Source organism: Hyperoodon ampullatus (assembly GCF_949752795.1).
Source record: "Hyperoodon ampullatus genome assembly, chromosome: 12".
Taxonomy (NCBI): domain Eukaryota; kingdom Metazoa; phylum Chordata; class Mammalia; order Artiodactyla; family Ziphiidae; genus Hyperoodon; species Hyperoodon ampullatus.
In genome coordinates this window covers 40,754,987-40,768,355 of record NC_136925.1, presented here as the reverse complement: position 1 = coordinate 40,768,355, position 13,369 = coordinate 40,754,987, and the positions used below count along the sequence as shown (strand labels likewise).

The 13,369-nt window shown below is 37.1% G+C and overlaps 1 protein-coding gene across 1 annotated transcript in view; it reads right to left on the bottom strand.

The window, feature by feature from the left end:
• The window catches only part of CDC40 (cell division cycle 40), a gene marked incomplete at both ends in the record, with an annotated part of 47,434 nt that overhangs the window by 25,379 nt on the left and 8,686 nt on the right, over positions 1 to 13,369 (bottom strand). Inside the window, one exon of the mRNA XM_079716516.1 lies at positions 4,940 to 5,026. Coding sequence (XP_079572642.1) covers positions 4,940 to 5,026 — 87 coding nt within the window. The remainder of the gene's footprint in view (positions 1 to 4,939; positions 5,027 to 13,369) is intronic.

Sequence of the window (13,369 nt, the reverse complement as noted above, 5' to 3'; positions counted from 1 at the left end):
GATAAAAATCCCCATTGCCTATATTGTTACTTCTATCACATATAATAAATTACCAATTGTTATGCTTATAATTTCCAATTTAAAAAAGGAAAGTACAATTTCCATATTCTAATTTTATTAAGATTTTACAAAAAGGGAATAATTCTTCTACAGGTCATACATAGCAAACTGCCTCCACCTTTTAAAGAAAAATTCTCAGTGTTAAGAACTTTGATTTCTATAAGAATATAGATCCATATATTACAGCAAAGTATATCTTGTGGTACTCTTCCTAACACTGTCTAAAAATTTAAACATGCTTATATTTTATATATATTTAAGCTGAGACAACAAAAAAATCTTCCACTGATATAGGAAGCTGCCTGGGGTAGGCTCATCTACTTCTGGCTCACCTTAACTTTCTGGTTACTGGCAGCTATTGGAGCTGACCTCAAAGACATTACATGTCAACAGAGGAAGGCAGAGAATGTTATTCAGCAGGACTCAGCTCTTACCAATTACTCTCTCAGATGTTCCTGGTCTGTGTGAATATGCAAGTCTTAATTCTGGGTTAACCATTAAAAAAACAAAACAATGCATATTTAAAAATACACAAGACTGATTTCTTAACGCTTCTTTTCAACTTTTGGTAGTTAAGTCTAAGCGTAAGTTTGTATTCAAGTGATCTTTTAAAATACATATTCAAGTTAATTAGGTATGAGTATTTAATAGTTTTTAGCGAAGATAATATTGAAGTATATCACAGTCAATTACAATTGTAAATCTCCCATATAAAATATACATACTTAAGTATTAATTCAGACATTGCACCAAAAAAGAAAATGTTTCTGAGGTAAGTAACCTTACATCTTTCATCTCAGTGAAGTAGTGATTTATTTATAAACTTGGGAAAAAGCATTTTTAATTTAAGACATTAGTTGATAAATCTAAGAGATCCATGTATTATAAGGCAGTGGTTCTCAAGTCTTCAGCAGGCAGAGTACTTGAGGGTTGATGCCTTAGCAGTATATTATAACATCACAGGAATTAAGAAAATTCATATAAATTGACTATATGAAATCGTAACCATAAATTCACATATAGAAAAAAAACCCAAGTTACTGAACAAATAATCATATACTCAGGTTGCTGTATTAAGTTTTCCATTAATATTCATTGAAGTAATCAATGTATAAAACATTTATAAACAAATTTTAAGGTGAGAAGAGCATATTAATTATTATTTTCTATAATTTTGGAAAAGATCACCACAATCAATTTTATTGGCAGAATACCTCAATCTTGTAAGACATAAGCACAGTTTAATTATTAGGATAGTATATTTTATTAGTGGTTCTATAACCTTGCACCTCAGTTCCCTCATCTATAAAATAAAAGAGCTGATCTATATGACTTCTAAAGTCCATTCTAACATTAATATTTATAGCAGCCCTTACGGCCAGATTTTAAACAGTAACTGGCACTTTCCCCCTCTAAACTTTTATATTTTTTCTATTCTAAAGTAATATTATTTTAAGGAGTCTGAAATTCTCTCTGAGGCCTATGGGCTTTATATGAGTCTAGAGAAGCTAACAAATAGAATTTTCTCTAAGCGGATCCAACAGGATTGAGTGAAATGAAGAAAATCACTAGACTAAAACAATGGCTATTATGTCTTCAAGTTCCTTCTGTAATTTGAGAAAGCTTACCTGGATAACTAGGTAGATCAACTAGGAAAAGTCCTTGGTTGGGAGGGAAACAGTAATTTATAAAATAAAATAGCCAATTTGTTAGTTTACTGAACTAATAAAGTCAAAACTGCACCTTCTAAATGGTCTTATAGTTATGGAGTGATTGTTAAGAATGATCTGGACTCAAAGCCTCAAATATGGCACTTGCTGGCAGTATAATCTGACAGTTGAATTCCTCACTATAAAATAGGGATAAAAGTACTTACTTCATAGGGTTGTAGTGAGGGCTAAAGGAGATAAGGTATACAAATCCCTCAGTGTGGTACCTGGCATAGTGTACTAAATGGTAGTTTTATTTTATTAGTCTCCATCCCTGTTCTTTTCCATCATGCAAACCTTTAAAATTAATCTTCCTAAAAATTCATCTATTAAATCAAGACCAAACTCTTTACCTTGGCCTCTAGAGCCTGTGCAATACCGATTGTACAAAGTACTATTCTAGCCTTATCCCATTCTCCCCTACTGATAATGACTAAAACACTACTGTTCTTTAGATTTTATGATTTGGCTCATGCTGTTCCCCTGTCTGGAATCTTCCCTCATAAAGGACTATCTAGCCATCAATGCCAATAATATTAACATAAATAACAATAAAGGCTATAATTTATTAAATGCTTATTCTGTGCCAGTTTCCTAAGCACATCGCATATTATCTCATTTATCCTTATAATTTGGTAAAGTAGAAAGTATCTTCATTTTACCTGTGAAAAAACTAAGATAATCTAATGTCCCATAAGAGCTAATAAGTGGTCTGTTCAGCCCCACATCTCAGGTTCTTAACCTGGATTGTATCGCTTATTTCAAAAAACATTTGCCAGTTACAAATACTTTCATGGAACTTTTATCTTTATAACAAGATGCAGTCTCTCCTTAAACTTGACTGGTGTTTTAGAGGCACTATAGGAAATAGTCTGGTGTCCATCTTTTTTAAAAATTATTTATTTATTTATTTATTTATTTATTTATCGCTGCGTTGGGTCTTCGTTGCTGCGCACGGGCTTTCTCTAGTTGCAGCGAGTGGGGGCCACTCTTCGTTGCAGTGCACAGTCTTCTCATTGCAGTAGCTTCTCTTGTTGTGGATCACAGGCCCTAGGCGCACGGGCCTCAGTAGCTGTGGCCCGCAGGCTCCAGAGGGCAGAGTTAGCAGTTGTGGCACATGGGCTTAGTTGTTCCGCGGCATGTGGGATCTTCCCGGCCCAGGGCTCGAACCCGTGTCCCCTGCATTGGCAGGTGGATTCCTAACCACTGCGCCACCAGGGAAGCCCTCCATCTTTTTTTTTTAAAAAGCACTTAGCATGTCCTCTCTGGTAAACACTAGATTGAGAAGAAGGATTAAATCTTGTCTCTAATGATGGATTCTCAAAATATGAGAACTTGAATTTCATCTAGCAAAGTTCCTGGTAATACCCTTCCAGACTTTGCCAAGTTATACAGACCCTAGTCATAAAGTTCAAAGTTGATAATTTATTATGTCACAGACAATTCCTTAGAAAAATTGTAATTTTTCTTCACTTTTCAGTCCCATCACTCTTTCCTTAAATTGTTGACAATAAGCACTGAAATGTTCCTGACATAAACTAGTTGATATATTTAATGTGAGGTTCCCTAACACAGGAAAAAAAAGAACAGAAAATTAGACTGATAATCCCCAAAAGAGAATGATAAACCTACTGCCTCGTCAATAGCACCAAAAATTTTTTGACCTTTTGAATTTGTCTTGAAAGTTTTGAAAACTAATCATACAGCAATACATTAGTTATGCATAGGATCTAAAAATTTAAGAAAAACAGGCTTCATAGAAAATACACTGACACAGGAATGTCATACACCATGCCACTTCCAAATTTTCTCATTTTCTAAAGTTAGTGGCTTAAATTGAAGTACTTTACATTAAAAAAAAAAATCATGCAGCGTGCCAGCGCTAAAATGGTGCCAAGGGATATAAAACAGCCTATAATTCAACAGTTTATAAGGATTTAGGAAATAATGGAATAAAATTAAAAATGTACCAGTCTCAGAGCACGAGAATGAGTTTTTTGCTTATTGTACACTTAGGAGAACAGCTAGGGCACTAGCACTGACATCCTTGGCTGTGCTATACATTTCCATTGCCATATTTTAAGTGACTATGGAAACCTAAGCAGGCAAAAATAACATGAAATAGCTTTATCAAAAAAAAAAGACAATGACTATATGCTAAAAAATGAAAAATATTAAAAAGTACTCCTTTCTCTACCAGGGTGCAATAAGATATAGCTCTTCATCTCTATCTTTAAAGTGCTCTTAAAGATCCTGCTACTGAAACCATATTATTATTTCTTATAATGACCTTTTTCTGATATCTGTATCTTGTCAATCAAGCATTCTTTTCTCCTTTATAAAGGCTAAATACCTAGAAATCTAATCATTTCTACAAAGACTTTCCTAAATGGACAATTTTCACTATTTCTGCTTTTTTTTTTCCTTCTTCTTCAGCTTTTTTAATGCTTCCATCACCATTTATCATCATCAGAAAAAAGAATCCATAAGATGTCTGACTCAGAGCAAGCAATAAACCGTGTGGCTATCTTTGAGCAGTGACCACGTCAGTATGGTACCTCTTTTTAGTGTTTAACACAGCAGCATTTGTCACTAGATGTTTCATAATATACTATGCATTAATGATGCTAATCAACCAAAATTTTTTCCCTCATCGTTAACTTGTAATACTCCCTTATCAAAATTGAGAGGAAGATGTTAACTAAGTTTGCATCTAAGAATTAGATATTATTCTTACAAAAGCGTACTATTTAACTTTTGGAGAATAGAAGGATATGTTTTCATTTCTTTTTTTAATTGAGATATAACTAACATACAACAGGATATATTTTCTAACAGTTTAAATAGTATACTTTCATCAGAAAACATTGAAAAATTCACCAACTGTTTATCTACGTATGTATAATTTAAATACTATATAGCAAAAGACACTCTTTTTTTTTTTTTTGGCGGTACGCGGGCCTCTCACTGTTGTGGCCTCTCCCGTTGCGGAGCACAGGCTCCGGACGCGCAGGCTCAGCGGCCATGGCTAATGGGCCCAGCTGCTCCGTGGCATGTGGGATCTTCCCGGACCGGGGCACAAACCCGTGTCCCCTGCATCGGCAGGCGGACTCTCAACCACTGCGCCACCAGGGAAGCCCGACACTCTTAACTATAATACGTTTTCTTACCTCAGGAGCAAACATGGTCTCATAGGTAGGATTATACTGAACCTCTTTGACAGCAGGGTCAAGGTGAACTCCAGTCTCCAAATCTTCCTACAAGAAAACCAAACAAACATGAAAGATACGACAAGTATTTACTGTATTTTAGAAACTACATTAAGGTCACACTAGCCATTTTAACATCACTTTTATGAAGATTACACTAGTGCTATGTGATTAATATATAATTCTATATATTAATGTACAGAATTATATATAATTCTAATAATCAAAGACTAATAAAAGTAATGTAAACAGTTATAGAAGTTAGAATGCATAACAAAAATTCTTTCCTTCAAAAACATTGACTTTATCCCATCTGAAAAATTTAAAATTTCTAAGTAAGGGCTTCCCTGGTGGCACAGTGGTTGAGAGTCCACCTGCCGATGCAGGGGATACGGGTTCGTGCCCCGGTCCGGGAAGATCCCACATGCTGCGGAGCGGCTAGGCCCGTGAGCCATGGCCGCTGAGCCTGCGTGTCTGGAGCCTGTGCTCCACAACGGGAGAGGCCACAACAGTGAGAGGCCCGCGTACCGCAAAAAAAAAAAAAAAAAAAAGAAATTTCTAAGTAAGTTAATACTACTCAAAGCCTTAAAGTAAGAGAGTCCAGCTCTTTTTTATGAACTCAAAAGACCTGATCTTCTGGTTCCAAATTCAGGAGAAGCACTCTTTTATTCAGCAGACCTTATTAGATATGTACCCAGATGGACTTGCTTAGGGACTGCAGAAGAAACAAAAGGAAATGGCAGGGCCCAAATCTTCTAAATCTAAAGTCTAATAATCTACATCGACTATTAAATTCATCCCCCAACTTAACATAAAAATCTCATCTCCACTAGAGAAATCACTGGTAGTGTATCTTTTGTGTAGCCCCACCACATAAACAATACATGCAATACATACAATATAACAATTTTCTAGCCTGGCTCTCTCCCTTGAGCTCTAGGGATTTATATGTCTGAGCTTCAACTCAACATCTTTTCTCCCAGGATGTCTAACAGACATCTCAAACTTAATATATCCAAAAAGGGAACTTCTGTTCTCCCCTTCCCCAAAGACTCCTTCTACCCTCCTCTAAATTAACCACTATCCCACCCTTACATGTGTTCAGGTGAAAACTGCCACAGTTATCCTTGACTCCTCTTTCTTTCACATTGTATATCCAACCCATCAGCAAATCCTCTACCTTCTACGGACACCCAGAGTTCAACCACTTCTCAAGTCCTCTTTCACTATCACCTCAGTCCAGTTTATCATTTTGCACCTGTTACTGTAACAGCCTCCTAACTGGTCTCCCTGCTTCTGCCCTTGTCGACCCACAGCCTCACTCCACACAGAGGCCAGTGTGATTCTTTTAAAATATTAGTCCACTTATGTTACTCGTTCACTCTAAACCCTCTGGTAACTTCCCCATTTAGGGTAGGAGCCTAACAAAGAACTACAGGGCTCATTACCAAGTTGTTTTCAGAAAGTATGGCTCCCAAGGATAGTTTTATAGGGCATTTTTGTCTTCCTGTATTGTCCTGCCTGAGCATTTACTAGTAAAAACATGTTATCAGTACATGTTTAATTTACATATTAAACATGTTATAAAGTTGCTTTACAAAATTTCCTTTAATTAGGGTATTCAAGTTATATTTTGAAATTCTCAAGGAAGTTATATATCATCTATGGATTATATTTCAGGAAAGCTGAAGTTACAAAATCGCTATTATAAACTGAAGAAGTCTGAATCTAACTGGTTGAGAGAATTTACCCTCCAAATCTGTCCCTTGCCCCTGCTAACCTCTGTCTTCACCTAGCCCTGTGCCTGTGCTCACTTTACTCCAGCCTCACTGGCTCATTTGTTATTCCAGGAATTCACCAAAAGACAATCCTGCTTTGGGGTCTCTGCACTTCCTGTTTCCTCTTCTTGGAATGTTCTTTCTCTGGATACCCACGTGACTGTTCTCTCTCCTTTTAGGTCTCTGCACAGGTTTCCTACTTTCCCCTTACCATGCTTTATTGTTCTCTATTATACTTATCATCACCTGACATGTATTCATTGTCTACCTCCCTCTATTAAAGTATAAGCTGGCCTCCGTAGACTGGTGGAGACCAGCAGGAAGCTTTAAAGAAGTTTCATGCCGGGCCTCACCTCATATTTTCTGATTTAATTCCTCCTGAGTGAGGCCCGGCATTGGTTCAAGCTTCCCATGTGATTCCAAAGTTGCAGGCTAAGAATCAAAGTCTGAGCAAATTGACCGTGAAGTCCTTTCACAGAAGAACAGAGAGAAGTTTGAAAAAGAACCAGATATTCTGAAGCCCTGGTCTATAGTGTGTACGTGTATGTTTCTTTGTGTGATATCATTTGTTTAGGTTTGCTTTTACCATTTGTCCTAGGGTCCTGACTGTTCGTTATTTTTTTTTGTTTATTTGTTTGTTTTCTTTTTATGAGTGTGTGTGTATGTTTATTTCTGTGATTTTTGTCTGTTTACTTTTGCTTTTACCATTTGGTTTGGGGTTCTATCTGTTAGTTGTTTTTTTTTTTTTTTCCCCCTATTTTTCTTCCTTTTCTTCCAAGCCACGTGGCTGGCAGGGTCTTGGTGCTCCGGCCGGGTGTCAGGCCTCAGCCTCCAAGGTGGGAGAGTCAAGTCCAGGACATTGGACCACCAGAGACCTCCCGGCCCCATGTAATATCAATCGGCGCGAGCTCTCCCAAAGATCTCCGTCTCAACATTAAGACCCAGCTCCACCCAATGGCCTGCAAGCTCCAGGGCTAGATACCCCATGCCAAAGAACTAGCAAGACAGGAACACAACCCCACCCATTAGCAGAGAGGCTGCCTGAAGTCATACTACGTTCACAGACACCCCAAAATGCACCACCGGACATGGCCCTACTGACCAGAAGGACAAGATCCAGCCCCACCCACCAGAATACAGGCACGAGTCCCCTCTACCAGGAAGCTTACACAAGCCACTGAACCAACCGCACCCACTGGGGGCAGACACCAAAAACAATGGGAACTACAAACCTGCAGCCTGCGAAAAGGAGACCCCAAACACAGTAAGTTGAACAAAATGAGAAGACAGAGAAATACACAGCAGATGAAGCAGCAAGGTAAAAACCCACCAGACCAAACAAATGAAGAGGAAATAGGCAGTCTACCTGAAAAAGAATGCAGAGTAATGAGAGTAAAGACGATCCAAAGTCTTGGAAATAGAATGGAAAAAACACAAGAAACGTTTAACAAGGAACTAGAAGGACCACAAAGCAAACAAACAATGATGAGCAACACAATAAATGAAATTTAAAATTCTCTAGAAGGAATCAATAGCAGAATAACTGAGGTAGAAGAACGGATAAGTGACCTGGAAGGTAAAATAGTGGAAATAACTGCTAAAGAGCAGAATAAAGAAAAAAGAATGAAAAGAATTGAGGACAGCCTAAGAGACCTCTGGGACATTAAATCCATCAAGATTCAAATTATAGGGGTCCCAGAAGAAGAACAGAAAAAGAAAGGGTCTGAGAATATATTTGCAGAGATTATAGTTGCAAACTTCCCTAACATGGGAAAGGAAATAATCAATCAAGTCCAGGAAGCACAGAGAGTCCCATACAGGATAAATCCAAGGAGAAACATGCCAAGACACATACTAATCAAACTATCAAAAATTAAATACAAAGAAAAAAATACTAAAAGCAGCAAGGGAAAAGCAAGAAATAACATACAAGGGAATCCCCATAAGGTTAACAGCTGATCTTTCAGCAGAAACCAGAAGGGAGTGGCAGGACATATTTAAAGTGATGAAGGGGAAAAACCTACAACGAAGATTACTCTACCCAGGAAGGATCTCAGTCAAATTTCACAGAGAAATTAAAACCTTTACAGACAAGCAAAAGTTAAGAGAAATCAGCACCAACAAACCAGCTTTACAACAAATGCAAAAGGAACTTCTCTAGGCAGGAAATACAAGAGAAGGAAAAGACCTACAAAAACAAACCCAAAACAATTAAGAAAATGGTAATAGGAACATACATATCGATAATTACCTTAAATGTAAATGGATTAAATGCTCCAACCAAAAGATACAGACTGGCTGAATGGATACAAAAACAAGACCCGTATATATGCTGTCTACAAGAGACCCACTTCAGACCTAGGGACACATACAGACTGAAAGTGAGGGGATGGAAAAGATATTCCATGCAAACGGAAACCAAAAGAAAGCTGGAGTAGGAATTCTCATATCAGACAAAATAGCCTTTAAAATAAAGACTATGACAAGAGACAAAGAAGGACACTACATAATGATCATGGGATCAATCCAAGAAGAAGATATAACAATTGTAAATATTTATGCACCCAACATAGGAGCACCTCAATACATAAGGCAAATGCTAAGAGCCATAAAAAGGGAAACTGACAGTAACACAATCATAGTAGAGACCTTTAAACCCCACTTTCACCAATGGACAGATCACCAAAATGAAAATAAATAAGGAAACACAAGCTTAAATGACACACTAGACTGGATGGACTAATTGATATTTATAAGGCATTCCATCCAAAAACAACAGAATACACTTTCTTCTCAAGTGCTCATGGAACATTCTCCAGGATAGGTCATATCTTGGGTCACAAATCAAGCCTTGGTAAATTTAAGAAAGTTGAAATCATGTCAAGTATCTTTTCTGACCACAACGCTATGAGACTAGATATCAATTACAGGAAAAAATCTGTAAAAAATACAAACCCATGGAGGCTAAACAATATGCTACTAAATAACCAAGAGATCACTGAAGAAATCAAAAAGGAATTCAAAAAAATACCTAGAAACAAATGACAGTGAAAACAGGATGACCCAAAACCTATGGGATGCAGCAAAAGCAGTTTTAAGAGGAAAATTTATAGCAATACAATCCTATCTCAGGAAACAAGAAAAATCTCAAATAAAGAACCTAACCTTACACCTAAAGCAGTTAGAGAAAAAAGAACCAAAAAAACCCCAAAGTTAGCAGAAGGAAAGAAATCATAAATATCAGACCAGAAACAAATGAAAAAGAAACAAAGAAAACAATAGCAAAGATCAATAAAACTAAAAGCTGGTTTTTGAGAAGATAAACAAAATTGATAAACCATTAGCCAGACTCATCATGAGAAAAAGGGAGAAGACTCAAATCGACAGAATTAGAAATGAAAAAGGAGAAGTAACAACTGACAAGCAGAAATACAAAGGATCATGAGAGATTACTACAAGTAACTATATGCCAATAAAATGGACAACCTGGAAGAAATGGACAAATTCTTAGAAAAGCACAACCTTCCAAGACTGAATGAGGAACAAATAGAAAATTTAAACAGACCAATCACAGGCACTGAAATTGAAACTGTGATTAAAAATCTTCCAAGAAACAAAAGCTCAGGACAAGATGGCTTTACAAGTAAACATTTAGAGAAGAGCTAACACCTATCCTTCTCAAACTCTTCCAAAATGTAGCAGAGGGAGGAACACTCCAAACTCAATCTATGAGGCCACAATCACCCTGATACCAAAACCAAAGATGTCACAAAAAAAGAAAACTACAGGCCAATATCACTGATGAACATAGATGCAAAAATCCTCAACAAAATACTAGCAAACAGAATCCAACAGCACATTAAAAGGGTCATACACCATGATCAAATGGGGTTTATCCCAGGAATGCAATGATTCTTCAATATATGCAAATCAATCAATGTGATACACCATATTAACGAATTGAAGGAAAAAAATCATATGATAATCTTAACAGGTGCAGAAAAAACTTTTGACAAAATTCAACAACCAGTTATGATAAAAACTCTCCAAAAAGTAGGCATAGAGGGAACCTACCTCAACATAATAAAGGTCATATATGACAAACCCACAGCCAACATTGTCCTCAATGGTGAAAAACTGAAACCATTTCCTCTAAGATCAGGAACAAGACAAGGTTGCCCACTCTCACCACTATTATTCAACATAGTTTTGGAAGTTTTAGCCAAGGCAATCAGAGAAGAAAAGAAATAAAAGGAATCCAAATTGGAAAAGAAGTAAAACTGTCACTGTTTGCAGATGACATGATACTATACATAGAGAATCCTAAAGATGCTACCAGAAAACTACTAGAGCTAATCAATGAATTTGGTAAAGTAGCATGATACAAAATTAATGCACGGAAATTTCCTGCATTCCTATGCACTAATGATGAAAAATCTGAAAGTGAAATCAAGGAAACACTCCCATTTACCACTGCAACATAAAGAATAAAATACCTAGGAATAAACCTACCTAAGGAGACAAAAGACCTGTATGCAGAAAACTGTAAGACACTGATGAAAGAAATTAAAGATGATACAAACAGATGGAGATATATACCATGTTCTTGGATTGGAAGAATCAACATTGTGAAAATGACTATACTACCCAAAGCAGTCTACAGATTCAATGCAATCCCTATCCAACTACCACTGGCATTTTTCACAGAACTAGAACAAAAAGTCTCACAGTTTGTATGGAAACACAAAAGACCCCGAATAGCCAAAGCAATCTTCAGACAGAAAAACGGAGCTGGAGGAATCAGGCTCCCTGACTTCAGACTATACTACAAAGCTACAGTAATCAAGACAGTATGGTACTGGCACAAAAACAGAAATATAGATCAAGGGAACAGGATAGAAAGCCCAGAAATAAACCCACACACATATGGTCACCTTATCTTTGATAAAGGAGGCAAGAATATACAATGGAGAAAAGACAGCCTCTTCAATAAGTGGTGCTGGGCAAACTGGAGAACTACATGTAAAAGAATGAAATTAGAACACTTCCTAACACCATACACAAAAATAAAATCAAAATGGATTAAGGATCTAAATGTAAGGCCACACACTAAAACTCTTAGAGGAATACATAGGCAGAACACTCTGACATCAATTACAGCAAGATCCTTTTTGACCCACCTCCCAGAGAAATGGAAATAAAAACACAAATAAACAAATGGGACCTAATGAAACTTAAAAGCTTTTGCCCAGCAAAGGAAACCATAAATAAGATGAAAAGACAACCTTCAGAATGAGAGGAAATATTTGCAAACAAAGCAACTGACAAAAGATTAATCTCCTAAATATACAAGCAGCTCATGCAGCTCAATATCAGAAAAACAAAGCTGCAATGAACACTGTGGTACATGACTCTTTATGAATTATGGTTTTCTCAGGGTATACACTGCAGCACTATTTACAATAGCCAGGACATGGAAGCAACCTAAGTGTCTGTCGACAGATGAATGGATAAAGATGTGGCACATATATACAATGGAATATTACTCCGCCATAAAAAGAAACGAAATTGAGTTATTTGTAGTGAGGTGGATGGACCTAGAGTCTGTCATACAGAGTGAAGTAAGTCAGAAAGAGAAAAACAAGTACCGTATGCTAACACATATATATGGAATCTAAAAAAACCAAATGGTTCTGATGGACCTAGGGGCAGGACAGGAATAAAGATGCAGACGTAGAGAATGGAGTTGAGGACATGGGGAGGGGGAAGGGTAAGCTGGGATGAAGTGAGACAGTAGCACTGACATATACACTACCAAATGTAAAATAGATAGCTAGTGGGAAGCAGCTGCATAGCACAGGGAGATCAGCTCGGTGCTCTGTGACCACCTAGAGGGGTGGGATAGCGAGGGTGGGAGGGAGGCACAAGAGGGAGGGGATATGGGGATATATGTATACATATAGCTGATTCACTTTGTTATACAGCAGAAAGTAACACAACATTGTAAAGCAATTATACTCCAATAAAGATGTTAAAAAAATAAAAGCTACAGAAGTTGGATTTTGTATGCACGAATGTGGCCTTAACACCCTAGAACTATTCCTGTCATGTCACCATCTTTATTCTGTTGGCCACTTGCGGATGTAGGATATATCTGTAAACATAATGCAAAGATAGTGCAAAGTAACATCGCAAATTTTGCAAAACAGGCAGGAAAGCATGAAGTTGACAGTGATGCTGGAGAAGAAGCAATGCCACTGACAAATGAAGATCTCGTAGAGTTAGACTAGGTAATGACCAAACATACAAAACTGACAGGAAAAGTAGTACTATAGGCACACAGTTATTGTTCCAAAATTTTGTCACTATTAATACACCCCCCACCAAAGCAGATGACTTAGTTTCTCTACTTTACAAAGATAGAGTCCTTCAGGTCTGACTCTCTTAAACTTCCTTCCTCTCTTGTTTCAAATTTGTCCACATCTTTATCTTATCTCTTGACTTCAATTTCCAGCCCAAATTTTTATCTGCAGCCTTGACCATACCTAGCCTCTGTATCCACATATCTAACGGCCTATTGAACTTCATTATATGGATATTCCACAGCATCAAA